Source organism: Monocercomonoides exilis, assembly GCF_001643675.1.
Source record: "Monocercomonoides exilis strain PA203 chromosome Unknown scaffold46-794033, whole genome shotgun sequence".
NCBI classification, from domain to species: domain Eukaryota; phylum Preaxostyla; order Oxymonadida; family Polymastigidae; genus Monocercomonoides; species Monocercomonoides exilis.
In genome coordinates this window covers 692376-718620 of record NW_027150591.1, presented here as the reverse complement: position 1 = coordinate 718620, position 26245 = coordinate 692376, and the positions used below count along the sequence as shown (strand labels likewise).

The window sequence follows — 26245 nt, the reverse complement described above, 5'->3', positions numbered from 1 at the left end:
CTTTTTATTTCTTTATCACTCTTGTCATTTGCACTAATAAGACACTTTCGTTTGCATGAAATCATTTCCACTTCATGCAACTTGATTGTTGAGTTTTGAATTAGTATGTTCCCTTTGATCTTGCTTTCTTTGCTGGCTCCACACTGTGCATCAAACAACAAGCAGCTTGAATCAATGTAATGGTTATGGTCTTCTTCAAAGATTTTCCATTTCCTTTTTTTCATTGATTTTCCCTCCAAATTTTCATTTTTTCTCTGTTTCATTCTCATCTCTTCGCGCGCTTTTGTAATCTTATCTCCATTCACGTAGTTCATTGAAGCATCTTCTTTGCATTCGCTTTTTCCATGTAATTCATCATCTTTCAAAAAACAATCATTGAAGCAAGCATTATGACGTAAAATTCCTCCACAATATTCAAACGCATCATTGATTGTCGCACTTGTTTCAAGTTCAACATTATGCAATTTAAACGAAGTTATAACAGCAACTAATGCGATTAATGCTTCTTTAAGCATGATTTTTCACTTTTCTATTCTGCGTTTCTTATGTTTTTCTTTATGGGTTGATATATAAAAAAATGCTTTTTCAAACTCTTCTTTTTTAGACTTTTTTTATGATTAAGTCTTTTAATATATAACATGACAAACTTCAAATTTTCAATAAAATGAACTTTTATACAATACTAATTTTTTTGAACACAAAAATCGGATTCAACAGCTTTTCATAAGTTTTTTTTTTTTTTTTTTTTTTTTTTTTTTTTTTTTTTTTTTTTTTTTTTTATTTTTTTCTATTCTATTCTATTCTATTCTATTCTATTCTTTTATTTTCTTTTTGATAAATTGATTTTTTATTTTTTTCATTTGATTGAATTAATATAAATTTTTTTGAACAATGAACATATTTTTTTTTGAAAAATAGGTGATTATTTTCGAAATCATAACTTTTTTCGGGATGCATATTTTTTAAATTTTTTTATCATTGTGAAAGTGGAAATAAATTTAACATTTCGATTTTAAACCTTGTTTTTTGAATTAATGAATCAGCTTAAATTCAGAAGAAAATGTCTTTATTCAGTCCTTTCACTTTTCGGTGAACATTTTACAGATATCGCACAAAATACCTGACAAGATCGATTTCACAATAAATGCAAGAGGAATAATTCTGATAATTTTCCTCAAAATATAACCCATTAAAACAAACTCATTTGATATTCTAATCTTTCAAAATAGCTCCATTTGTGTTCGGAAAAAATATTTAGTAAACAAGGAAAAATAGGATTTTGAGTTTCTCCGAAATTTCAATAATATTTTTTTATGAGAACAAATGAAGCTATTTTGAAAGTTTTGAGGTAAATGTATATTATAGGGGAACACGAATTTTTCAAATTTTTTATTGTTAATGAATTCTATATAGTATAAGAATCATTTATATATAAATCAAAATTAGAGATCATCGAGGTTTTTTATGAAAAAATTTGATGATTTGATCAAACCAATTTTTGGTTTTTATTGGGTGCGATACCTTAATAATGATCTCTTTCGTTAGTTTTTTGGGATATTGAACACAATTGGGTAACTTCATTTCACTATTTTTCAAAAAACAAAAAAAGAATTATGTTAAATTATGTATTTTTATCAAAATAATGTTCGAAAATAATATTAAAAAGGATTATTTTCTTGCCTTTTTCTTCAACCTTCATATTCTGAAGCGTCTGATCCATCTCCTGCTCCCAAATCATCTGAATCCGATTCAGATAAATCCTCTCCATGCAAAACATCATATTCGTCTGGAATATGCTCATCATCTTCAACCTCGAAAGGAATTTCTTCCTCATCATCATCTTCTTGTTCTTTATCAGGCTTGAAATGAACGATCTCTTCAAGAATTTCGTCAAAAGTGTATTTATTTTGTTGCCTGATCATAAATAACGACAAATAGTCACTCAGAAATTTTTCTCTGCACCCATGCCTCGGGAAAGAAGATCGTAAGCTGCTCCAAAAGCCTTCTATAGTACTTGTGCAGGCTTTTGTTTCAGGATCCATAAAATTTCGTTTATGACAAACAATTTTGTGGGTGTATCCCAGCTCACCAACTTTTGCATATGCCTTCCATTGATCCGAAAAAATTGTGGATTCAATCTTGATCTTCTCTTTTATTATAGGAATTAATGTTTCTGCTTTTCTGTTTGGAACAATTATAACGAATTTTTTCTTTTCTGCTCCATCTGCCTTCCTTTCGATACCACCGAAAATCCAGATCTGTTTTTTTGCTCGGCCACAATGATATTTTCTCCTTCGCCAAATGGCTTCGTCAATTTCTACATCAACTCCTTCACCTCCAATTGGCTCTTGATTTTTATTCCATAACTGTGTGCAAACAGATCGAAATAAACTTGCCCAATAACCAACTGTGTGTCTGTGAATCCCAGTAATTAGAGAAATGTGACGTATGCTCAATCCAATCCAATAAAACAAAAGAATCTTTAGTAGTTTGTGAATTGGAATTCTGTTTTTTGCAAATGTTGTATTCTTGAAAACAGATTCTTTTGTTCTGCATTTGCTACATCGCCAATAATAATAGCACGGCTCTCTTATAGTGAAAAATTTTGGAGTGTGATGGCGGAAGCAAATTGGTTTGAAGCCTCTGTAAATGATGTGAAAATAATAGTCCCATGCTAATTTTCTATCACTGAAAATATCACAGAGAGAAGATATATTTGATATGTTTTTGTAGTTTTCTTCTTCAGCCATAATTTGATCTAACCCATAATTTTTTCGAATATTTTTGAAAATTTTTCATAAAAAACCTCGATGATCTCTAATTTTGATTTATATATAAATGATTCTTATACTATATAGAATTCATTAACAATAAAAAATTTGAAAAATTCGTGTTCCCCTATAATCTCCTTTTACCAGTTTTGAATATCAAATGAGTTTGTTTCGATGAGATATATGGGTGATTCTTTTTGAAAAGTCACAAATGTTTAATTTACAAATAAATTTCAAATTTCATATTATGCTCAAATTTCTGTTTCAGCTCACAAATCTCCGTAAGAATGTTTGAAATTGCATTATCAAGTAATGGATTCCATTAAAGTGAAGTTTAACATTTGTAAACAAAATATTAAGAAAAATATAAGATTTTGATTTTATTGAGAATTAAACATTTGTGACTTTTCAAAAAGAATCACCCATATTTTGAGGAAAATTGTCAGAATTATTCCTCTTGTCGTTATTGTGAAATCGATCTTGTCCGGAATTTTGTGCGATATCTGTATTTTCATCCCTGTGATTGTATGCGATGGAAAATGAATGAAAAACAAACAAAAAATGTCGGTGCATCGAAAAATGTGACAATATTCGAATGCGATTATATTCGACGTGATTATATCCGGTTTTGACTGTACAACACTGCCATAAAAAATTCGTTTATAAATCGATGCCATGCATGTGAACATGCAAGTTTACAAATAGCTGAAAATTTTTATTGTATATTTGTTAAGATATTTGATTTTAAAATTTTGTCTGGAAAAAATAAAATAACCTTTTAAAAAAACCTCACTCAGTGAAAATAAAAAAATTCACATCTTATTCGTTCTTTATCATAACACATTTATATTGTTTCAAATGTCTTGAATTTTTATTGTTTATCAAATCAATATTTTTGTTCACACACACAAAAATTTGTTATAGTTATATAATTTGATAAAAAAGGACTTCCCATATAAAAATAATAGATAATGTCCGATAATCAAACACCAGGCTTTCCTTCGAGTCATGGAGGGATTACACGTGTGAACAAATATCAAATTGGACCAACTTTAGGAGAAGGTACTTTTGGAAAGTCTGCACAATATTTATTGCACTTTATTTCCATTTTTATGAATAATTTCATTTTTCTTGTAGAGTTAAGCAAGCAAGAAATGTATTAACTGGTGAAATTGTTGCAATGAAAATTTTAAATAAAGAACATATATTAAAAAGTCACATGGCCGACCAATTAAAACGAGAAGTCTGACTGAATATTTAACATTTATTTATTCTTATAAATGCTTCAATACATTTTTCAAACAATTTAGATTTCTCTAATGAAAAAGCTTAGACATGAAAATGTAGTTCAATTGATTGAAGTTCTTACGAGTAAAACAAAGTTTGAAATTTCAAATTTTTTTGCATTTATTTGTGATATTTCGTTGAGAGTTTTTATTGTATTAGAATTGGCAACTGGTGGAGAACTTTTTCAAAAAATAGCGAATGCACAACGTTTTACTGAGCCAGTTGCAAGATATTATTTTCAGCAACTTCTGCGTGGTGTTGAGTTTTGCCATGCTTGTGGAATTTGTCATAGGTTTGCTGAGTTTTTTTTTTTTTTTCAATTTGTTTACCAATAAATTGATTGTTAATTCTTTATAAAGAGACCTAAAACCTGAAAACCTTCTGCTTGATGATAAAGGAAGACTGAAAATTTCTGATTTTGGACTTTGTGCATTGACGGGAAAAGATGATGTTCTTCTTCGTACCCAATGTGGAACTCCCAATTATACAGCTCCTGAAGTTCGTTGATGTTAACAAATTTGTTTAATTTTTTGAAATGTATTTTTAAAACTTATTTCGTAATAGATTTTAACCGGAAAACCTTATGATGGAAAGCCCGCTGACGTGTGGAGCTGTGGTGTTATTCTCTTTGTGATGCTTGCAGGATGTTTGTCTTTTTACCTTTTAATATATTTTAACATATTTTTGCAACAAATCCATAAAATTTAATGAATAAAAATTGATTTATTTTTTTAATAACAATGATTTTGGATTTCATTCTATTTTGTGGGAAATGATGCGAATTGAAGATCTTCCATTTGAAGAAAACACTACAACAGAACTGTTTAATAAAATCAAGAAGGCTCAATACGAGTTTCCTCCTTACTTTCCCGAAGCTCCAAAATGTTTGAAAAGAAATTTTTTTTTTTCAATGCGAGATTGTTTTTTTTCTTTGTTAATAATTTTTCAAATTGAAATACAATACATATTTTATGTTGCCTTTATACTGTACCAATATTGAATACATCACTTCAAATACGACTTGACATTCTACAGCACTCATCCAAGCTATTCTAATCCCTGAGCCAACTCGCCGTCTAACCATCGCTCAGATCAAAGAGCACCCGTGGTATCGCGGCGAGACCGATCCGCCCCAGTCCTCTTCCACCGCTTCTCCGCGGCAGCGCAGCAGCCCTTCCTCCTCTTCTCCTTCAACTCCGCAGCATCATTCACCGGCTGCTCCTGGCACTGGCACAGGTGCTGGTGCTGGTGCTGGTGCTGGTGCTGGAGCGTCCACACGCCCTCCGCACAGCCCTGTCCGGCAGTACCAGCAGCCTCCTCAATCGCCGCTGATAGGCAAAGTGACCGAGGCCGAGATGAACGAGGCTTTCCAGGCGATTGACGAGACAGAAGTGAGCAGAGAGTCAGAGACGGAGCAGGAGATGAAGAAAGCTGCGCTGAAGAAGCAGCCCACAGCCATCACGCCGGCTGAGCTTGCAGAAGTGGCTGGCAGCCAAACTGCAGCGCAAGCTACGCAAGCCGCACAACATGCACAGAACACTCAGAACATTCGCAAGCAGCCTTCTCCAGCCGCCGGAACTACACAGCCTGCACAAGCTGCTTCCTCCGCTGCAACACCAGCTGCCTCATCTACTCCCCATTCGCCGTCTGCTTCTCCGCAGTCTGCACCCACACGCACACCGCAATATGTGTCTCAGGGCAGCCCGCGAGTGCAGAAGACAGGAAGGCCGTCGCCAATCATCATTCCTCCGAAGAGCCCCGTTGGTGGCACATATTCCGGACAGAATTCGCCACACACACAGACATCTCCCACAACGACCACAGCAACAGCAACGGGAACTGGAGCTGCCACCACACCGAAGCGGATCCAGGGCCTGTTTGCTCCGCCTTCCCCGGCGCATCCTCCGGTGTCTCCCCTCTCACTCAAGCAGGCCCCAGTGGCATCGCCCAAGCGTCAGCCGAATGCGCCGCCGGCGTCTCCGCAGTCGCTTTCGCAGAAGCCAGCGACGCTGAATGTGTTTGACCTGATCACAGTCTCTGGGGCACTGGACATCGCGCCGAAGATCCACGACTCCATCCAGCGGAGAGATGTGCCGAAGGCGGTGAACATCCGGCGGGAGACGATCTTTGCGTGTGCCTCGTCGGTGCCGGCGTCGTATGCCGCGCTGTGCTCCACGTCGTCGCCGTCGGTCTCGCCGCATGTGCCATCGTCGTCGCTCACGTCGCAGCGCGAGAGGATTCCCATCACGGCAGACATCATCATGCGCCGCGTGGTGGACGAGCTGCACAAGATGCGCCGCGCGGAGGCGAAGGTGTCGACACACTCTCCGTTCAAAGTGCGGTTTGCGATGCAGAACGCCAGCGGTGCGATGACAGCGACGATCGAGCTGCTGAAGGTGGCGGAGGGTGTTTATGTGATTGAGATCCGCAGAGGAAGAGGAGGGGTGATGGACTTTGTGCGGTGGTATCGGCAGCTGAGGATTAAGCTGAACGACATCGCTCCGTTTGACCAGAACATGCTGATGACGTCGATGCTGGGCGGCTCACTCGAGCGGAGTGGAGGTGCTGCTTCGTCTGCGACAGCGTCTTCTTCTGCCTCAGCAGCGTCTGCCAGCTCGAGTGCGGATGGCGGGTCAGCTGGCTCTTCGCCGGCATCTTCTAATCCATCGTCCCCGCATGTTCAGCCGAGGCAGGTGCCGGTGTCGCCGACTGCGGGAAGTGCGGCAAGATCTCCGCTGGCTCCTTCATCACTGCACACATCTCACTCGTGAATTAGCGTGCTTCAAAAGCTGTAATTATCCGAAAGGAATAAATTTGAAATGAAAAAATAATAAAAAGTCTTTTTTTGAAATCTTCGCAACATCAATTTTTAATTTTTGGTTCCTTTTTTAATTTTGTTCTAAAAGTAATTTATGATCGTTTTTATCGAGAGCATAATCAAATCATTTTAAAGTTCACCAAAGTTTTTCATGATTTTCGTTACAAATTATGCTATTAATTATCTTCGTTTTTTAATGTTTGTATATTTTATTATTTTTAATGTTCATAACATTCACAGATAAAGTGATATAAAATATGTATTTTGATATTTATAAACATAGGGTCATCTTTTTATTGGCACTTTTTTCTTTATTGGCACTTTTTTTTTAAATAAAAATTAATCTGACCCACAAATGATATTTTAAAATTTATTTTTGGTATATATACAAATGTGATATAATCTAATATTTGAATTTTGAAAGAAATCCAATTTCTCATGGGGGGGAAATGGGGGGGTTCAAGTCCTTCCATTGAGCTTTCATGAGAAATTGGACTGCACAAAGGTTTGTAAATATTTCTAATTCATTCAAAAATTTAAATATTAATTAAAAATATTTTAATGAGAATTAATAAATAAAAAAATTTATTAACGATCATTACCCATAATATATAAATGAAATTACTAGTGAAAAAGAAAGCTGAAGCGGCGCAGAAGCGTCTGAAGGAAGCAATGTCTACATTACATTACAGGAAATATGAAACAAGATTAGAAAGGATTGCGCACATTGTTAATGACAATGTTGTCAGGCTGGCCGACGGAGTAAAATATGGCGGAATCAGCAAAAAATCTTTGGAGCACGCAGTTAAAGCCATAAAAAACGGCAGGCCTATTGCAAAAGTTGGTCATCCACCAATTATTAGCGGTGAAAAAGAAAAACAATTCTTGGAAGAAGTTACAATAGAATCTCGATCTGGGACAAGCCTCACATTACGAAAAGCGCGCGATCTGGTTTGCGATTGATATTTGAATTGTATATTAATTGGTATTTAGATGGAAAACATTATTAACGATAGTGAAGAAGAAGGAGAAAAAGAAGAAAATAAGAAAAGGACTGTAACTTTAAAGACAGTTCACGCCTTCATACAGAGACATCCGGAACTGAAGTCCTCGCTGCCAAAACAAGTTGATATCAACAGACTAGCAGCATCTTGCCAGAAAGTCCTAAAACCGTGGTATACAGAATTACAAGTATTACACAATGAAAATAAATATCCAGAGGAATTAATCTTCAATATAGATGAATCTTCGCTTCGAATTCCAATTTCTACACGTGGCGTTGTTGTTCATCCTGCAGATGAACAAGCTGTGTTCAAAAAGACTGCTGAAAGGATGCCAAATGCCACTCTCGTTGCTGGAATCGCTGCTGATGGCTTCTCGCTTCCGTCTGTCGTGCTGTGGCCGAGCGCAAATCTTCCGAAAGAACTTACAACACTGTTGACGCCGTCGCTTGACATTTGGCCAAACACAAACGGCTGGATGGATAAAACGTCATTCAAAAAATACGCCTTAACAGTTCTGCTGCCAGCTATCATTGACAGAAGAAAACGTATCTTGAAGGAATCTCACCGTTGCCTTCTTCTCCTGGACTCGCACTCATCACGTGCTGATCCAACGATATGGAGACAGTTCAAGGAAGCCGAAATTGACGTCTTCACCTTCGTTCCACACACCACGCACATATCGCAGCCGCTGGACAGAGGCGTATTTGCAGTGTTGAAGTCAGAGCTATCAAACAATTACAGCTCTCCGTCATCCACCTCCTCATCTTCAAAAAGAACAGCTGTTGCGGATGTGTTGCCACAAGCCCTTCACACAGCATTCACCCCATCAGTCATCAAAAAAGCCTTCATTAACAGCGGAGTCCTCAGCAATGGATGTGGATCTGCGTTGATGAAACTTCCTCAGTCTTCTCAATACTTCATTCCTTCTCATTCTCATTGTTTCGACTTCTTCGGTAAATAAATAACAAAAGAAAAGCTTCTTGATGAATGGGATGTGTGCAATGAAAAACACAAGATGAAAATTGAAGAAATTGAAGAAAAAGAAAAAAAAAATTGAAGAAGAAGAATTGCCTTTGAAGAAAAAAGTGAAAAGGAAATTCAGAAAAATTAAGAATGATGACGATGAAACAAGTGATGAATTTGACCCCTTTGAACGTGAAAATGGAAAATGAAAAGTGAAAAGAGTGATTGATTCGAGTTTTGTATTTTTTTGATGTGTTTTTAATTTTTTTTCATTTCAAAAAATTTTGGTGCCAATAAAGAAAAAAGTGCCAATAAAAAGATGACCCTACTTCAGTCTAATTTTTCTAAGATTTTTTTTTAAGGCTTAAAAAGGGACAAAAAGTGAGGAAATAACAATTTTTTTGTTTTGAAAAGAGTTTCTATTTTGTTCTTATTCTTATGCTTATTATTTTCTTTTTCTTTTTCTTTTTCAATCTTTGATGTTTTAAAGAGTGATACAAGCAAATAAATAATCTCCAAGTGAAAGCATATTCTTGAATACCTAAAGCTTTAAATATTATTTCTTCAACTTTGGACATTAAAAAAAAAACATTGAGATAAAGAACTGAAAGATTATTCTATAATTCATCATTTTTGAATTTGGTGTGTTGAAAACTTCATTATTGTTTCAAAAATTATGATATTTTCTTAAATATAAAGTGAAATGTTTCAATGAATATATTTTTTCATTATTAAATGATTATTTTTTCGATTTAATATTGTTTTTGGAGCATGAAAAAAGAAAATTTTTATTTTTAGAGTTGCAAAACGAAACAGAATTCGTTTTGGCAAGATATATTTTCAACATTTGATGATTATTCATCAGACAATCCTATAAACAATTTCAATTAAAAAAAGATTCAAATAGCCTTTTGCTGATAAAGGAAATTGTCCAATCAGAAAAATTAAAACTATGAGGAAAAATGTGAAGAATCTCATTTTCTCAAATATTCACAAAATAATCAGAAACATTCAACGATAACACATAATAATATTCGTTGTTAAGAAAATCAATTGTTTCATAAAAGCTTGTGGTGGTATCTTCATATCCTTCTTCTTCCATCTTTTCAAATACCTTTCTGCTTATCTCTTTTCTTTTCACTTCTTCCATTTCATTATCCGTCTTTTCTTCCAATCTTCCTGTAATTGCTAAAACAGTATCCAAGCAATTACATACATTTCTATCTTCCAATGCTGGCTGATAAAGTTCTTCAAAAACAACATCAATTGCCTTACCTTTCAACAAATCATCAACTTTCACAACTCTACTTTCTGCTGCAACTCTTAAAAAACTAATGCTCCAGTTGCAAATTGCACTGCTATTATTCTTTGCTGCTTTAAAGATCTGAGCAACGCTGCCAATAAGTTCGACGAATTCTTCATTCCACAATTGACAGTACGAAAGATAATCGTCAGCTGTCACAAGCCATCGAATCAAAAGAAGCTTTTCTTTCGCTTCTTCTTTGCTCATTTCCTCTTCTTTTTTTCTGTTCCAATCCATATTTCTTGTCAGCTCTTCCAGTTCTCTTGCTGCTTCTCTCGCTAAATGCAGCTCATTCACAAGAACTTCTTCCAAACTTTCGTCATTGCTCAATCTGTATATTAAAAATCTCCAAGCAGATTGATAGGCAAGTTTTGTGAGATTTCTGTGTTTCTGTTGATATTGGATGATTTCTTTGATTACATTCAAATACAGTTCTTGTTTCATTTTCTAAACAGAAATAAGAAGGGAAAAAAGCAAACATAATAAAAATGAAAAAGAAGTGCTCATACACTATATTCGTTAATGTTGCTCAGCGCCAGCAAAGCTATTTCCACTTCTTTTTGAGTCTCCTCGTTTTCCTCTTTCTTCAATGCAGCTTTCAGAAGGAAAGGCACAAAAATTAATATAAATTCCAGAGAAGGATATTCCTTTAGCAAAAGATAGCATTCGCACAGATCAACCAAAAGCCTTTCGTTCTTTTCTTCTTTTTTCTCTTCTTCTTTAATGATCATCTCCTCAAATCTTTCGTAAAGCAATGAACGATTAAAGCCATCAGCATTCACGTTTTTCATAGTTTTCCAATATCCAATATGCTTCAACAACAAAATTGCGTTTCTCCACGACAATGTCTTTTCTTCAATCATTTGGTATATTTTGTCGAACAGTTCTTTTGTGAAAACTGATTTGAATTCATCTCTATTCATTTCATTAATCATTTCACTCATTTCCACCGTTTTCTGCATTTGTTCAACTTCTTTGCAATTTTCCGGTTCACAAAGCAATTCTGCAAAAGGCATCCGAAAAAATAAAAGTTTGTTCAAAGTTGTTCAAACCAAATAAAAGAACACACTTGAAAACTGCTCGGTTTTGGTCATCATCTGCACTCTTTCTTCAGGCTTAACATTAGCGCATACACTCATTATGCTATTAACAAAAATATTCAAACGGAGCAAAGTTTGATTTGTAAAAAAAATAAAATTGTTATAAAAATATAGTTAATTTTCTTGTAAAAGGTATGGGAGCACGATACAAACTGTTTTGTTTTTGTTTTTATAAAAAGAAGTTCAAAAGAAAGTGGAAAGAAGCACAAGAATAGGTTGTACAAGTCTTGATATAGAAATCTTTTGTATCTCTTTGATCGAACCAAAAGAAATTAAAGATGAAGCAAAGATTGTGATTATTATTTGCTTTTTAAATGAAGCAGCTTTGTTCTAATATTGGAGAAGAAACTACAAAAGATGATGCAGATAATGAATTTTTTGTTAAGAATTATGTTGCAACTTCAACAGAAAAGCCATTTTACCAGTTTAAACGAGAAAGGAAGAAAGTGATTACAAAAGCAACTTTTCAATGAGAAACATCATTGAAACCTGCAAGCGTTTTATGGCTTCTAATTCAACTGAAAACAAGAACTTGAGCCAAATTAAATTAATTCATCTCATTATTTGGGTTCTATTCAATCGAAAAAGGAAGAGCGACAAATGCATTTATTCTTGTTCTGGAAACACTATTTGTTCAGATGTAATTCCTTTGAATAATTCAGAGAATCTTTTTTACTCATATTTTTTTTGTTTCAACAGAATACAAGAACTTCATTTTTGCCATCTCCTTCATCCTTCGTTTTTTCTATTTTCAACATTTTTTTCCAACAGAAAAGCCTTCTTCTCTGAATCTTCTTTGAATCCACTTAATACCTTGGCTTTCTAATCTCCGGATTCTTCTTTGAGCAACATTTTAACCGCTTCTTCATAAAGTGCAACTGTTCGATTTGCATTTTAATCACCTTTTCATTCTTTCTTCATTCAATTTCTGCAAAACCACTTTGGATTCTGTGGGGAAAACGCTTCCTTTTCGTTATAATGGTTATTAAGGGTTATTATAATTCTTCTTCTTCTTCTTCTCAATCTCTTTTTGATGAATTTTTCGACCATCGATACAAAGCGCCCTTTTGTCGTGTATGTTTTGAGTCACTCCATTCGCGTTGCTGCCTCAAGAGCCACACTTTTCTCGATCTCAACGCAGCTTCGTTGCAGCAGCTGAACAAAATCAAGGCCTTTCTGACTGCTGCCCCGTCTTCGGCGATTGCTGTGCAGATTGGCGATGAGATGGATGCAGACATGGAGCAGGAGCTGGCTATCAGAGAAGCGTTTGGAGAGAAGGAAGAGAAAATTAGAGGGAAAAGAGACAACGAATGGCAAAGCGATGGCGAGGGAGAAGAAGAATGTTCTGACCAAAATGAATTCAACGATATTTTTGGAGAAGAAGTTGATGATTCTCTTGTAACAGTTCAGCAGCCACCCTCAGCTATTTCAACACCTTTTTCTGCCTCTCGCTTAATCAAAGGAAGCGAAAGCAGCATTTCAGGCAAGACAATTCCAAGTTTTAGCAACAATAACAGCAACAGCAACACGATAAAGGAGAAAAAAAGCGACCGAAAGAAAAAATGGGCGAAAGCAAAGGCAAATCTGCCGTCAGCTGCCTGGAACGAGGCGTTGCTTGTGTCAAATCAGCACACACAGCAGTCCGAGCAGCATTCGATGCAACTTTGCGATTTTGAATCACAGAATGCACGATTGAAATGGACTGCAGACGAAGCTATTGACAATTTCTGTCGAACGCAGAATTTCAGCAATGTTCAGAAGAGAAAAGAGGGAGATATTAGAGAAAGAGATATAAAAGAGGATGAATGCAATAATAGGAGCAATGGAGCTAACTCCTGCAACGAGTTTTCTTTGCCTATTTCGAAAGAAACTTCGAATGATCAAAGTATTCCCCAAACAACTTTGCATTCTCCTGCTCCGTTTGATAATAAATCTTTGCGTTCTTCTGATTCCTCTGCAAGCGTTCATATGACCTCTTTTTTGTATCTCCTTTCAATTTTTCTTGTTCTCATTCTCTCTGTTTTAATAAAGAGATGAGTAGGTTGTTCAATCTGTTTGTTCTTAGTAACTTATGTTTTCTGATCCTTTCAATGTTTCGAAAATCAATTTGTTTTTTTCCATTGTAAAGTTGAAATGTTTTTAACGCTTAATGTTTTTGTTCGTGGAGATTTATATATTCGAATTCATGAAAAGTTCTTATTAAACGAGAAGTTCTTCAAGATTTTTTTCAATTCTCAATTTTTTTGTTTGTTTGATTTATTCTCTTTTGTTTAATAATATTCGAGTGAATTTGCACAAATGAAAAATTTGCAAGTCCTCGAGAATGTTGTTTTTCTAGCAGTTTTAATTCACCACATCATAACAACATTGAGTTTTTTTGATTTTTAAATCTTTCTATTCAATTATTTTTTTGTTTAATTTTTGAAAGTTCTATTTCGGATTTTGTGTTTGTTATTTGAATGTTAGTTGCTGTCACAATTCGCAGAGAAATCTTGATATTTAATAAGCTTTCTTCCTCTTTCAATAAGATAGCAAAGATGCTATAAGAGAAGAATATACGATGTATTATAATAATTACGGAATTCAAAATTGAACATAGAAAACTTTTTTGATGGAAAAGGAAAATTGAACTATGTATTATCCCTAATGCACATTATTATTCTTGATTTTCAAAAAGAATTCTCAAAGTCCACCAACCAATTTTTTAAAAGTATTTAAAAATAGATTTTTTCAAAATTTAATTTGAAATGTTTATGTTTTGGTATTTGATCTCAATTTTGAAAAGATTTCTTAGTCGATTCCAAGAAAAGTGAGCAAATATATATCAACAAAACCAGCGTGAATGAGTTTGAATATTAAGAAAGAAAGCTTGGAGAAGGTGAGGGCGTGCCTTGTTTTGTGTTGGCTGCTGAAAAGGCGCATTTTAAAACAACATTTAGAGAGTCTTTGTGGATATGCCGCCTCTGGACAGCGCGGAGCAGACTGCACAAGAAAGCGCGAATGTATGCTGACCTTATTCCCTCAGAAATATTTCTGTGCATTTTGTGCCTTTGCAGGTTATTTTTCGGCCAGATGCAAAATATGAGCGGCACACGCAGGTGGACGAGCCGAAAATGGAGGACATGTTTGCTGCAACATTTTTTGAATTGACTTTTTATGAATGGTCGTCTATTGTCATACAACGCCCAAATCATTTGAAAAAAAAATTTTTTATGAAATTCACAAAATAATATTCAATGCACAACATGCGATGGGATCATTGGATGAACTGCACACAGATCTCTGCCTAAGCTTTGTGCAGCTTCTGGATGTCTTTCAGCAGCAAGCTTCTGTGCGGCAACTGCGCAGCTTGTTGGGGATGTTCCGTTTCACGAGATATTTCTGAGCTATCCAAGGGAAAGCTGAGCAAGACGTTTTGGCGCAGCGAGTTCCATTGCTTGAGAATCTCTGGCTCAAGGGTTTATGATAAATGATGTTGCACAGGAAGTGGAAAGAAAGAGCGAAGCAAATGAAATTCAATTGAAAAAGATGTTTTTTTTATCAACAATGAATTGCTGAACAAATGGAACTAGAATTTGGTTGAATCTGTATGCTTGTTGGATTTGTTATTTTTTTATTTGTTCATTTAAAAAATATGATGCGAATGTATTTTTGCATTCATTTTTTCCTTTCTTTTGTGAAGTTTTGATTTTTGGATTTAATGATTGCAAAGAAAAAGATGATAAACTATTGACGGAAAGGATTGCTGCTGGGATGCGTTTGAATGATGTATTTCAGCATGCTTTGGCTGATGACATGCGAAAGACGGCTTTGAAGAAGGTGCAGCGGATGAGGGGAGACACATATGAATGAAACTTCCTTTTTTTCCATTGAACAAAGCCGGATAATTGAAGGGAAAAGAAGTATGCCTGATTTGATGATTGTTGTGTTGATTGATAATCGTACATGCTGATAAGTGAATTTTCATTTTCGCTTTCATCTTTGTTTTTCAAAAGCAAACAAAATTTCTCACAAAGCTCTCACATTTTTCAATGGTTATATATTGTTTCTTTTTCTTTTCTGCTTTGCATTTTTTTCTTTTTCAATGTAATTTTTTTAAAAAAATTATAATGTGTGATTCAAGAGAAAATAAATCCTTCTTTTGCTTCATTCACTTTTTTTTATTCGATATTATGATTAAAATATTATATGAAGATCACAGAAGAAAAGAAAAAAATTTGAATTCAAAAAGAAAACAAAAGGTGATGCGCCTCATCTCAGGAAGGAATGCAAGAATGATCTGTTTGCTGCTTCTGGTTGTAATAGCTGGATGCGAGGGGACGGAGAGTGCATCAGAAAGAGCAGAAAATGAGAAAAAATCCAGGATTGGAAGAAAGGAGTTTTGTTGTGCAAAATTGGTTGAAGGCGAAAAAGAAGGAATATCAAAGAGCCGCTTTGAGGAGGAGAGAAAGAAATTGGAAATGTGCGAAGGAAATGTGGCAGAAAAAGAGGAAAAAGACTTTTTTGAAATATCGAAAGAACAAAAGGCAAATGTCAATGGAGAATTCGGAAAGGGAAATGAAGACATTTGTGCAATGAATGGTTTTGTAAGATTTTTGGGAAAGGAGATGAATGGAAAAAATCAGATTTGCGCATGCACATTTGTTGTGAATTCATCTGTTTCAATGAGCGATGTGCATATTTGTGGAATGAAAGAGTTATTCTTGTTTGAAATTGAAGAAAAGTCTGAGTTGGCACTGTTGAATACAGAAGTTTCAGTTTTATCGTCTGATGTTTCTCCATTTAGACTTTTTGGGGGAAGGGTGCTTTTGGTGAATGTCAGCACGAGGGCAGGAAATGTTTGTGGGAAGATGCCATCTTTGTTTGATCGTCCAAGGAATGTGGAGCAAGAGGGATTTAATGGAGAAGTGAGTGTGACAGATTGCTTGTTTGGCTCGTTGAGATTGGGAACTGGAGCTCCATTCCTTGTTGGGGGAACGGTGGGAACTTTGGAAGTGAGCCAGACGAGATTTGAAAATATCACTGGGGATGAATGGCAGAAAGGCAGGCAAGGAGATTGGCATGGATGTGAAACAACAATGAGGAGTGTTGTTTTTGTGAATGTTGATGATGTGGTTGATGGAGCGATAACAGAATCAATAAATGAGCCTTCATCGCTTCTGTTGTCGTTCAACTGCTCTTTTGAGCGGTGCATGCGGAAGTCAAACAAATATGCAGATTACAGTGGAGCCGATGGAAGGATTGTTGTTGGAGGGTCTGCATCGTTTGAGGATGACACGTTCACAGGATGCAGAGCGGACGAGGGGAACGGAGGGGCGCTGTTTGTCAACTCATCTGAAGTGTCACTGAACGTGATGCGATGCAGCTTCACAAACTGTTATGCGCTGAATGGAGGAGCAATCGCGGAATCGCTTGTTAGAAATACGGAAATAACCGAAACGCTGTTTATTAACAATTCAGCTAAAACTGCAGGATGCATTCAAAAAATTTCTAATGTTGAGTGCTCAATTCTTCAAAGGTGCTTATTTAAGAATTCTATTATCTATGAAAGCGGTGGAAGTGCAGTTTATTGGAATGGAGGTTTTTCTCAATTGCCTTTGGAGTGTTTGGGATCAAATGATGGAAATGGAGGGCAAGCACAAATTATTGATTGTCAGTTTGTGAATTGCAAAAACAACGGTTATCATGGTACAATAATAGCATGGTCATACACAACTTATTTTGCAATAAGAAGCTGTCAATTTGTGAAATGCACAAGTGTTAGAGAAGGTGGAGCAATTCGCCATCATTTTGTTGTCTATTCTGGTGACCAATCAAGCATTACGGCTTTTTTCTTTTTGTTTTTCCACGAATGTTCTTGCACAAGTATTGAAAGTCCTCTTGGACATGATATGTGCATTCTTCAATCATATCCAGAAGTAAATATCACTTCATGCCCACTGAAGGAATGTTATTCCACAAACACAAACGAAAAACGGTTATATTGGTCTGCTACAGGAAAATACGAAAGTGGATGGTTGCCAACATCGAAAGTGCAGATTACAAGCTGTTTTGTTGCAACAAATGGGAATGATGCGGTGCAATTATGTGGATTGAAGGAAGAAGCAGGGTGCCGAACAATAAGGCATTCATTTGGAAAATGCATGACACAATTTGAGGCGAAGATATATGTTGGAAGCGGAAAGCACTTGTCCGAGGAAGGAGAAATTGGAGTTGGAAGTCGATGTGTTTGTGTGTGCGGAGAGGGTGTGGATAAGACAGTGGTCAGCACTGGGAAGATGACAAGCGGAAGAAGCCTGTTTTGTGTGGGAAGTGGAAGCATGCGATTGAGATCGTTGGCGATTGAGCATTCGCATGCCAAGATGAGGATTGGAGTGGTATTGATCAAAGGAGGAGGGAAAGTGGAGATGAGGCGGATTGAAGTGCGAGGATCTGAATGGAGTTCTGGAATGAGTGGATTTGAAGTGGGTCTGTTCGGAATAGAAGCTGGAGGTGGGGAGTTGGAGATGGAATACGTTGTAATTTCTGGGGTATTCATGGGAAATATTGGAGTTCTGGGGCAGGGGTGCGGGTCACATGTGAATTTGTCGAATGTGGAGTTTTTGAATGTTGTTCGGCTGGAGGGTGATGGGAGCGTGATGTCTCGAGTGTTGTGTTTTGAGGAAGAGCTTGAAATAACAAATGTGACGATGAGAGAGTGCCGATGCGAGAGCGGGGATGGAGGAGGGATAAGAGTGGAGATGGGAACAGGATCGAAAGTGAGAGTTGGGAAGGGGATGGAAACAGTGTTTGAGGAGTGCAGAGCAAACAAGGGAGGAAATGGAGGAGGCCATGGAGGAGGAGTGATTCTGGAGCTGAAGGAAGGGGCAGAAGACTTTGCGCTGGAAAAAGTGAGGTTTTCTGGGTGCAACGCGAGTGTGGGAGGGACGATGGTGTTTATAAAGGCACACAAGCTGAAGGAAGTGGTGAACAGAGAGCGGTTGAAGTTCCAGACTGACGAATTGAACCTGATCGAGCTGTGTGGGTTTGAAGGCAGCGACGAAGAGAATGTGATCCCGCTGGTTGCGTATCTTCGGGAGAAGCCTTTGGAATACTTTGTTGGGGGAACAAACAAAAAGGACTGGGAGATGTGTGGGTTTGTGGACATGCAGTGCATGAGTGTGGACTATGCGATTGAGACGCATGGGAGTGTGTCTGGGGTGACGGTTGCGGCGAGCCACGGTGCAGTGCTGAAGAAGGATGTTTTGGTGTCGAGGGGGACAGTTGTAGTGAAAGGGCAGACTTCGCAGCCTCGAGTGGAGATTGGAAGGAATGAGGATGGTGTGACAGATGGGATGATCACGACGAGAGCAAAAGCATCGTTTGTGAATCTTCTGATGTCGATTCCGGGGAGTGTGGGAGCAGGGAGATGCCTGATAATGTGCGAAAGCGGGAGTCTGGAAGTGCAGCAGTGCAAGTTTGAAGGAGGAGAAGGGATTACGATTGGGTATGTGCTGGTGATGTGCAGTGGAGGCAGTGTGAATGTGAAGCAGCTTCGGATTGATGGGCTGAGTTTTGAGGGGAGGTGTGTGATTGGGGTGGAAGGTGCAGGAGGAGGGGTGATGAGCCAGGGGAACATCACAGGGGGAAGAGTTGCATGCGCTGGTGGAATGGTGTGGCATAGATCGAGTGGGGAGTTTCTGGTGGAGCGGACTGTGTTTGAGGGAGTGGAGGTTGAGGAGGGTGGGATATTGGTTGGGGAGGGAGGGAGGAGGCTGGAGGTCAGAGAGTGCACATTCAGTGGGATATGGAGCAAAGGAGGAGATGGGAGTGGGATAAGGTGTGTGATTGGAGAAGGGAAAGAGGGAAGAGTTTGGAACAACAGTTTCATTGGGTGCATTGCAAGGAATGGATGTGGAGGTGGTGTGTCTGTGGAGATAAGTGGAGGAGGGGTGTTTGAGATGGGAAGGAGTGAGAGCGAAACAACGATTGAAAAGTGTGAGAGCAAGAGAGGGGAAGGTGCAGATGGGGAGAGTGGGGTTGGTGGGTTTGGAGGAGGTTTGTTTGTGAAGTGTGTGAGGGATGGGGGATATGGATATGAAGTGAGAAATGTTGTGTTTGGGGAGGGAGGAGCAGCAAACAAGGCAGAATGCGGGGGAGACAATGTGTTTGTGTGGGGAGAGGATCTTATGAAGGCTGTTGGAGGAGTGCAGCTTGTGAATGTGGTGAAGGCAGATCGGGGAAGAGACCATGAAGCGATGGGGCTTGAAGGGGAGGAGGAGAGATATGTGATTCCGCTTTCATTTTATTTTATCAGTGTTGAAGGAGTGGCAGGGTTTGTTGGAGGAGAGAATGCACGAGATTTCAGTGTGTGTGGATTTGAAGGGTATGGGTGCAGGACGATCGAGAAGCTTGTGTCATTGCGATTCAAAGAGGGGAGGAAGCAGATTATTGTGGAGGAAGGGTTTCTGTGGGAAGAGGGAGTGGAGATGAGCGGAGAGAAATGGGATGTGTGGTGTGTCAGAAAAGGAACGCAGGTGGAGGTGGTTGCTGGGGATGGAAACAGAGAAAAAGGAATTGTGAAGACGAGCACAGAGACACAGATGACGAACTGCACAATATGTGTGCCAGGATCTCTTGGCGGGACAGAGTGTTTGATCGAAAGTGTTGGAGGGGATTTGGGGATGAAATGGTGTGGAGTTCAGTTTGAATCAGAAAGTGCAGGGTTTGTGGTGTTGTATCATCTGGTGAATGTTGAAGGAGGTAAAGTCTGTCTGGAGGAGTTTGTGATTGAGGGGAGCGGAAAAGTGGAGTTTGGTGTTGTGCCATTTGCTGTTGAGGAGGCGAGGAAGATGGTTGTGAACAACAGTGTGTTTGGGAGAGTTGTGCACAATGGCGGTGATGGAGGATGCTTTGAAGTGTTGAGCAGGGGCAATGAGAGGGAGGAAGTGTGTGTGGAAAACAGCACATTTGAGAGTGGATGCGAAGGAGAAGGAGGAGTTCGAGGAGGAGGGATGATGGTCTGTGAAGGTTCGTGCGCAAGTGTGCTGATGAAGAAAGCAAAGTTTCTGGGGTGCAGTGTGCCAGATGGAGAAAGAGAAAGGGAAAGAGGACTTGGAGGAGGAATATTCATATTGTGTTGTGAGGAGACATGTGATTTTGTGTTGGAGGGAGTGGAGTTCAGTGGTTGCAAGGGCTGGATGGGGAGAAATGTGTTTGTTGATGGGAAGGATCTGAGTGAAATCGTGAAGAAGGAGAGGTTTGCTTTTGAGAAAGAAGGAATGGAGCTGAGGGATCTGATGGGGTATGAGAGAATGACGACGGATGAAAGATTTGGGATTCCGCTTGATGCGTATCTGGATGAATTTGTGGGGAGTGGGTATGTTGGAGGAGCAGAGGATTTTGGGTTTGATCATTCAGGGTGTGGAGTTGTATATGCACCATGCGAGACGATTGGGGGAGTGGTGAAGACTCGATTTGCTGGATCAAGTGTGGAAACTGCAGAGATAATTGTGATGGGATCGTTCGAACTGAAAAACCATGAATCGGTGGGATTGCAGAAGGTGAGCTTGAAAGGGGTTGAGACGGAAGGATTGACAAATGTGGTGGTGAGTGGAGAAGGAGAAGGGGAAGGAGAAGGGCTTGTGGAAACAACGGTGAATGTGGTGATGGCGAATTTGTCGTTTTCGATTCCATCGAGATTCATAAAAGTGAAAAGGGATTGCTTGTTTGCCTGCAAAGGAGAAGTGCTGGAGATGAAAAGGTGCAGTGTGCAGCAAAGAATGCCCACAGAAAAAGTTGAGTTTTGTGTGTTGAAGGCGATTGGGGGAAAGGTGGAGGTTCGGGGGATGAGGATGGAGAAGATGAGTTTTGGAGGGGTGGAAGTGTTTGAGGTGAGGGGAGGGGAAGGAGTGTTTTTGGAGTTGGAAATGGAGGATGTGAGGAGCGAAGCAGAAAGTGGACTGATTTTGGCGAGTGTGTATTCGGTGCTAACGATGGAAAACAGTTCAGTAGATGAGATTGTGGTGGATGGCGGGAGTGTGTTAGAATTTGATTCTGGAGCAGAGGCGACAGTTCGGAACAGCAGCTTGACGAATGTGACTCGGAGGAGTGGGGATGGAGGGGTGTTTGCAGGGAGGGTTGGGGAGGAGAAAAAAGTGGAGGTGAAGAACTGCACAGTGATGGAAGGGAAGTGTGTGGGGAATCCGTCATGTGGAGGAGGTGTGATGGTGAGTGTGGGAAGGAAGGGGAAGTTTGTGTTTGACTTGAACAGAGTGGAGAAGTGTGCAGTGGTGGGAACCAAGGGATATGGAGGAGGGGTGTTTGTGGAGTTTGAGGATGTGGAGGCGGGATACTCGATGAAGGGGGATGTGTTCAAAGAGAATGCTGCAGCAAAGGGGATGGATGTGTTTGTTGTGAGTGGTGATCCGGATGTGATGCTGCGGGAGGATCTGTGGATGGGGTCAGTGGATGAGGAGAGCACTCCAGAGGAGAATGTGTGGGTGGTGGACTCGTTGACAGACACGATGATTGATCTGTCGGTGAAGAAGTATCTTTTCCCGTCTGAGGGGGTGATTGTGTTTGTTGAGGCAGGGAGGAGCACAGTGGCAGACACCTGTGGAAGCGAGGTGTCACCGTGTGACAAGTTTGCAGATGGGTTTGGGCACATGGGAGATGACAAAACGACGATCCAGATCAACAACGAAAACAGCATTGAGAGCGAGATCAACCGAAAAGGGATATCGCTGGCTGTTCGGGGGAGAAATGGGGATAGTCTTTTAGAATTTGGGGAATGGGGGTGCTTTGTTCAGGATGAGGGAGATGGACAAACAACACTGGTATTGAACAGATTGAGGTTCAAGCTGCCAAGGGTTGGAGGAGAAGGAAACAGTGGGGCATTACGGATTTGCGTTGGGGTGATGATGGTTATGAACTGCAAGTTTGGGGCAGGAGGTGGGGAAAAGGAGGAGACGGGAATGAGGATTGTGGATGAGGTTGGAGGAGAAGTGCGAATGGAGCAGGTTGTTGTGGAAGGGATGATGTTCTCAGGTGAAGGAGGGATTGGGGCTGTGAAAGGTGGAGTGTTTCACATGAACAACACGAACATATCGAAGATTGTTGGAAAGGGGAAGAGTCTGATTGAAGGGGAAGAAGGGATTAAGTTTGGGATGTGGAGGGGGAATATTGTGGATGTGGAGGTGAAGCGAGGAGGGGTGATGGAGATGAAGAAGGCGCAGCGTGTTGAGATTGAGGAAGGGAATGTGTTTAATGGGTGCAGATCGGTGTTTGGGGATGGAGGAGGGATGAAATGGGTGGTGGATGAGGGGGGAAGTTTTGAGTTTGTGAATGGAGAGGTGGAGCAGTGCAGCGTGAATGAGGAGAGTGGGAGAGGGGGAGGGGTTTTTGTGTATGTGGACAACAGGACAAGTGGGATGATCCGTTTTGAGGGGATTGTGTTTCTGCAGAACTCGGGAGCATATGGGAGAGATATGTTTTTAGATTGCAGGGACTTGAACGAAACTGTGACTGCAGAGAGATTTGGGCTGCGTGTGACGAACGAAGAAGGAAGAGAAATAGTGGATATGCAGGGAGTGGACAGAGTGAGATTTGTGGAGAGGCATGTGAACTTGTGTGTGTTTCTGGTGGAGTGGAAGTGGAGGGAGGTGCATGTGAGCGAGGAAGGGTGTGACATGGTGGGGTGTGGGAATGGGAGTTTGCCATGCAAGAGTTTGTGGAGAGGAGTGAATAACGTTGATCGGGATGGGAGTGAAGGCGGGAGAATCAAGATCAAAGGAAGAGCCAAAGTGGGAGACTGGGAGGATGTTTCAGGGATTGTTGTTGAATCAAGTGTTGAAGGAGAAGTGAGTGTTGTGGAGGTGGGGATGGAAGTGAAAGGAGGAGATGGGAAATGGGTGTTTGAAAACAGGAAGACAGCAGGGTTTGAGAAAGTGGAGTTTTGTCTTCCTGCTGTGTTGGAAAGGGGGCAAGAAGCTGTGCTGTATTCTGAAAGTGAGAGTGGAATATTGGGCATGCAGGAATGTCTGTTTGTGCTTGGGAGTTTGGATGGTGTGAGATATGGAGTGCTGAAGGCGAAGGGTGGGAGTGTTCACATGGTTTCGTGCACGATTGAGAGTGGGAGGTTTTCAGTGTGTCCGTTTGATATCTATTCGAGTGGGGTGTTTGAAGAGTGCAGAATCGTGGGGATGAAGAGGCGAGATGGGGAGGAAGGGGGAGGATTGAAGGTGACGTTGGCAGACGCACAAGCACTGATGCTGAACAGAACAGATGGATGGGAGTGTGAGTGTTCTGCGACAAGTGGGCATGGTGGGTTTCTGTTTGTGGACAGTCTTGCATCAGTGGCAGATCAGCCATTTCAGCTGAAGGATGTGAGCTTGAAAGGGAATCAGGCACATAGAGGAAAGAGTGTGTTTGTGGTTGGAGGAGATCTGAACAAGAGTGCTTCAGGAGATTCGTTTGCATTTGACTTGTCAGGGTTGATGGAGAGCGAGAATGAGTTTGTGGGAAAGAAAGGGAGAGAAGAGGGGGCAGAAGAGAGGGATCTTCTGCGATATGTTGTAGGATACAGCTCGAAGAAGATTCATGTTTGTGGGAGTGGAGAAGATGTGAAAAGGTGTGGGAGCGAGGACGATCAGTGCTTTTCAATGTGGAAAGGGATGGGACAGCTTGAGAATACAAGAGAGATGAAAGAGGTGGTTGTGATGGAGCTTGGGAGAGTGGAGGATGAATGGGACTTGGCGAATGTAACTTGGAGGGGAGGTGGAAGGGAAGATGAAGAGGAAAGCAAAGACATGCTGCTGTTTTGTGGGAAGAGCGAAGGAGGCGAGGAGTGGTTTGTGAGATGCGAGGAGACATTTTGTGTGAAGAATCTGAAGATCGTGATTGGTGTATCTGTTGGGGCAGAGAAAAAGGAGGTTGTGAGCGGGAGAGGAAAAGCAGTTGAATTTGAGGGATGCAGAGTGGTGAGCGAAGTGCCTGAAAATGGGAGGAGCCCGTCTTTTGTGGTTGTGAAGGCAGGAAGCTTGATGATGAAGAAGGTGACATTTGAGAGAATAAGGATGAGAGGGTCTGGGATTGTGGTATTTGAAGGTGTGAGCTGCACGCTGGAGAAAGTGAAGATGGAGTTTGAGACGCATTTAGGAGGAAGTGGGATTGCTGTTGAAGGAGGGAGCAACGGGGCTGATGAGCATGAGGCAACAAGTGTGGTTATGAACGGAACAGAGTTTGTGATGGTTGAGCGAGAGGATGATGGGCCGAGTGTGTTGGAGAGTGTGTGCAGCGGGGGTGTGAAAGTGGTGGTGAATGGAAGTGTGTTTGAATCGTGCAAGGCGAGAGGGAGCAGCAAAGGGGGAGGGATGCTGCTGAAGCTGAATGAAGGAGGGAATATTCTGGTGAAGGATGGGAGGATTGTGGAGTGTGAGTGCAGCGAGGCAGTTGGGAGAGGCGGAGGAGTGTATTTGTGGAGTGAGCTTCGGGGAGATCTGGGCTTTGTGTTTGAGGGGGTGAAGCTGAGTGGAAACAAGGCGCATGTTGGGAGGGATGTGTTTATTGAGTGTGTGAATATCAGCAGGCAGATAAACGAAAGCCAGTTCAAGATGGATCTACGTGCAGAGGTGTATATCCGGGGGAACGGGATATATGGGATTGACGAGGTGGAAGAGGAGCCTGTGGACTTGATTGAGCTGATAACAGTGTGTCAGTCGTCGACGATTGTTGTATCGAATGTGTTTGGGAAAGGGGGAGGGAACTGGCGGAAGTGCGGGACTGTGGAGCAGCCGTGCTTGTCGGTGGGGTATGGGATGGAGCATGTTGTGGCAGGGTTCAACTCGATGGTGGCAGTGGATGGAGAGAGCGAGATCGAGAAAGAGATTGAGATTGGGGATGTTGTGATGCGTTCGAAGAGCTGGGAGAAGGCAAAAATCACGATTGGCGAGTCTCTTGTTTGCACGCGAGAAGGGGTGATAGAGGTTGGTGGGAAAGTGGTTGTGGAGCTTGTGAGCTTTATGTTTGGGAAGGTGTTTCCCACAGCACACAAAGTGGTGTTTGATGTGGATCAGGAGTCGATTTCGTTCTCTGAAGTGAGTTTTGGTTCGTTGGAGCCAGAGGCATACGAGTCTGGTGTTCCTGTTCTTGTGAAGTGTACAGGAGGGCAAGTGATGATGAGAAATTGCGAAGTGGAGCATGTTAGTGCTGAGTGGCTGATGTGTTTTGGAGGAGCTGTGTCGGTGCGTGAGATGAAGATCAAGAGCATTTGTTGCAAATATGGAGGGATTTGTGCGAGGGATTGTGAAGGGTTGTTTGGAGATGTGGAGGTGGAAAACATAAGGATGGATGAAGGATCGTTTTGTGAGATTGAGAACAGGGATGGAGGGAGAGAGATGAAGGTGTGTCACTCAAAACTCCTGAATGTGACAAGCGGATGTGAGAAGGCAGCAGGGATTAGGTGCAGCAATTCACGTGAAGCAACGAGTTTGTCGAACTGCACATTGGTGGGATGCCAGAGCTTGGCAGGAAAAGGAAATGTGATTCAGGTTTGGATGAGTGAGGGAGTTTTTGTTGATGGGTGCAAAATTGATTGTGGAACTGCAGATGAAGGGCCAAAAACAAACATTATTGAGAGAGAGAAGATTTGTTGGTGGAACGGTTCAGCTGTTGATTTAACTGAGAGCAAAGTGAAAGTCGAAGATACAACGATTGCCGGCTCATCGAATGGAGGAATAACAATGAGAGGAGGAAATGTTATAATTGTTAAAGGAGAGTTCATGAACAACAATCCATCAATTGAAGGATATCCATCGCTGAGAAGGAATATCATCTGCTCAGATTTAGGAACATTGAATGTGATGAGTTTGAAAGGAGGAGATGGATGGGAAAGAAACACATCTCTTTAGATGTTGAATGATGGGTGCAGTTTTGAAGGTATTGTTTCAGAAAGGGATTCATCATTCTTCATTTCTGTTCTGGAGAGTGTGGAATCAAAAGAAGAGGCAAATAGAATGAAG

At 40.3% G+C, this 26245-nt stretch overlaps 7 protein-coding genes across 7 annotated transcripts; 5 read left to right on the top strand and 2 right to left on the bottom strand.

Annotated features, from left to right (window-relative positions):
• Positions 1-1688: 1688 nt before the first annotated feature.
• Positions 1689-2042, bottom strand: MONOS_1898 (uncharacterized protein; the record flags this gene model as incomplete). The annotated part of the gene is made up of 1 exon (XM_067871779.1): positions 1689-2042. One exon carries the CDS (start codon positions 2040-2042, stop codon positions 1689-1691), a length of 354 nt encoding a protein of 117 aa, XP_067721660.1.
• Positions 2043-3742: 1700 nt separating this feature from the next.
• On the top strand, positions 3743-7175 carry MONOS_1897 (putative CBL-interacting serine/threonine-protein kinase 23; the record flags this gene model as incomplete). Its single annotated transcript, XM_067871778.1, has 8 exons — positions 3743-3846; positions 3909-4014; positions 4082-4152; positions 4201-4350; positions 4418-4556; positions 4623-4704; positions 4847-4942; positions 5094-7175. 8 exons carry the CDS (start codon positions 3743-3745, stop codon positions 6827-6829), a joined length of 2484 nt encoding a protein of 827 aa, XP_067721659.1. The 3' UTR covers positions 6830-7175.
• Positions 7176-7491: 316 nt separating this feature from the next.
• Positions 7492-8841, top strand: MONOS_1896 (putative DDE superfamily endonuclease; the record flags this gene model as incomplete). The annotated part of the gene is made up of 2 exons (XM_067871777.1): positions 7492-7827; positions 7870-8841. 2 exons carry the CDS (start codon positions 7492-7494, stop codon positions 8839-8841), a joined length of 1308 nt encoding a protein of 435 aa, XP_067721658.1.
• Positions 8842-9582: 741 nt separating this feature from the next.
• On the bottom strand, positions 9583-11366 carry MONOS_1895 (uncharacterized protein). Its single transcript, XM_067871776.1, has 3 exons — positions 11216-11366; positions 10656-11149; positions 9583-10593 (listed from the first exon to the last, which is right to left on the bottom strand). The coding sequence occupies exons 1-3, from the start codon at positions 11283-11285 to the stop codon at positions 9826-9828; spliced, it is 1332 nt and encodes a 443-aa protein (XP_067721657.1). The 5' UTR covers positions 11286-11366; the 3' UTR covers positions 9583-9825.
• Positions 11367-12224: 858 nt separating this feature from the next.
• MONOS_1894 (uncharacterized protein) lies at positions 12225-13283 on the top strand (the record flags this gene model as incomplete). Its single annotated transcript, XM_067871775.1, has 1 exon — positions 12225-13283. The coding sequence occupies one exon, from the start codon at positions 12225-12227 to the stop codon at positions 13281-13283; it is 1059 nt and encodes a 352-aa protein (XP_067721656.1).
• A 917-nt stretch (positions 13284-14200) lies between these two features.
• MONOS_1893fu10006 (uncharacterized protein) lies at positions 14201-14651 on the top strand (the record flags this gene model as incomplete). Its single annotated transcript, XM_067871774.1, has 3 exons — positions 14201-14248; positions 14303-14370; positions 14525-14651. The coding sequence occupies 3 exons, from the start codon at positions 14201-14203 to the stop codon at positions 14649-14651; spliced, it is 243 nt and encodes an 80-aa protein (XP_067721655.1).
• Positions 14652-15490: 839 nt separating this feature from the next.
• Positions 15491-26134, top strand: MONOS_1892 (uncharacterized protein; the record flags this gene model as incomplete). The annotated part of the gene is made up of 1 exon (XM_067871773.1): positions 15491-26134. One exon carries the CDS (start codon positions 15491-15493, stop codon positions 26132-26134), a length of 10644 nt encoding a protein of 3547 aa, XP_067721654.1.
• Between the last annotated feature and the right edge of the window lie 111 nt (positions 26135-26245).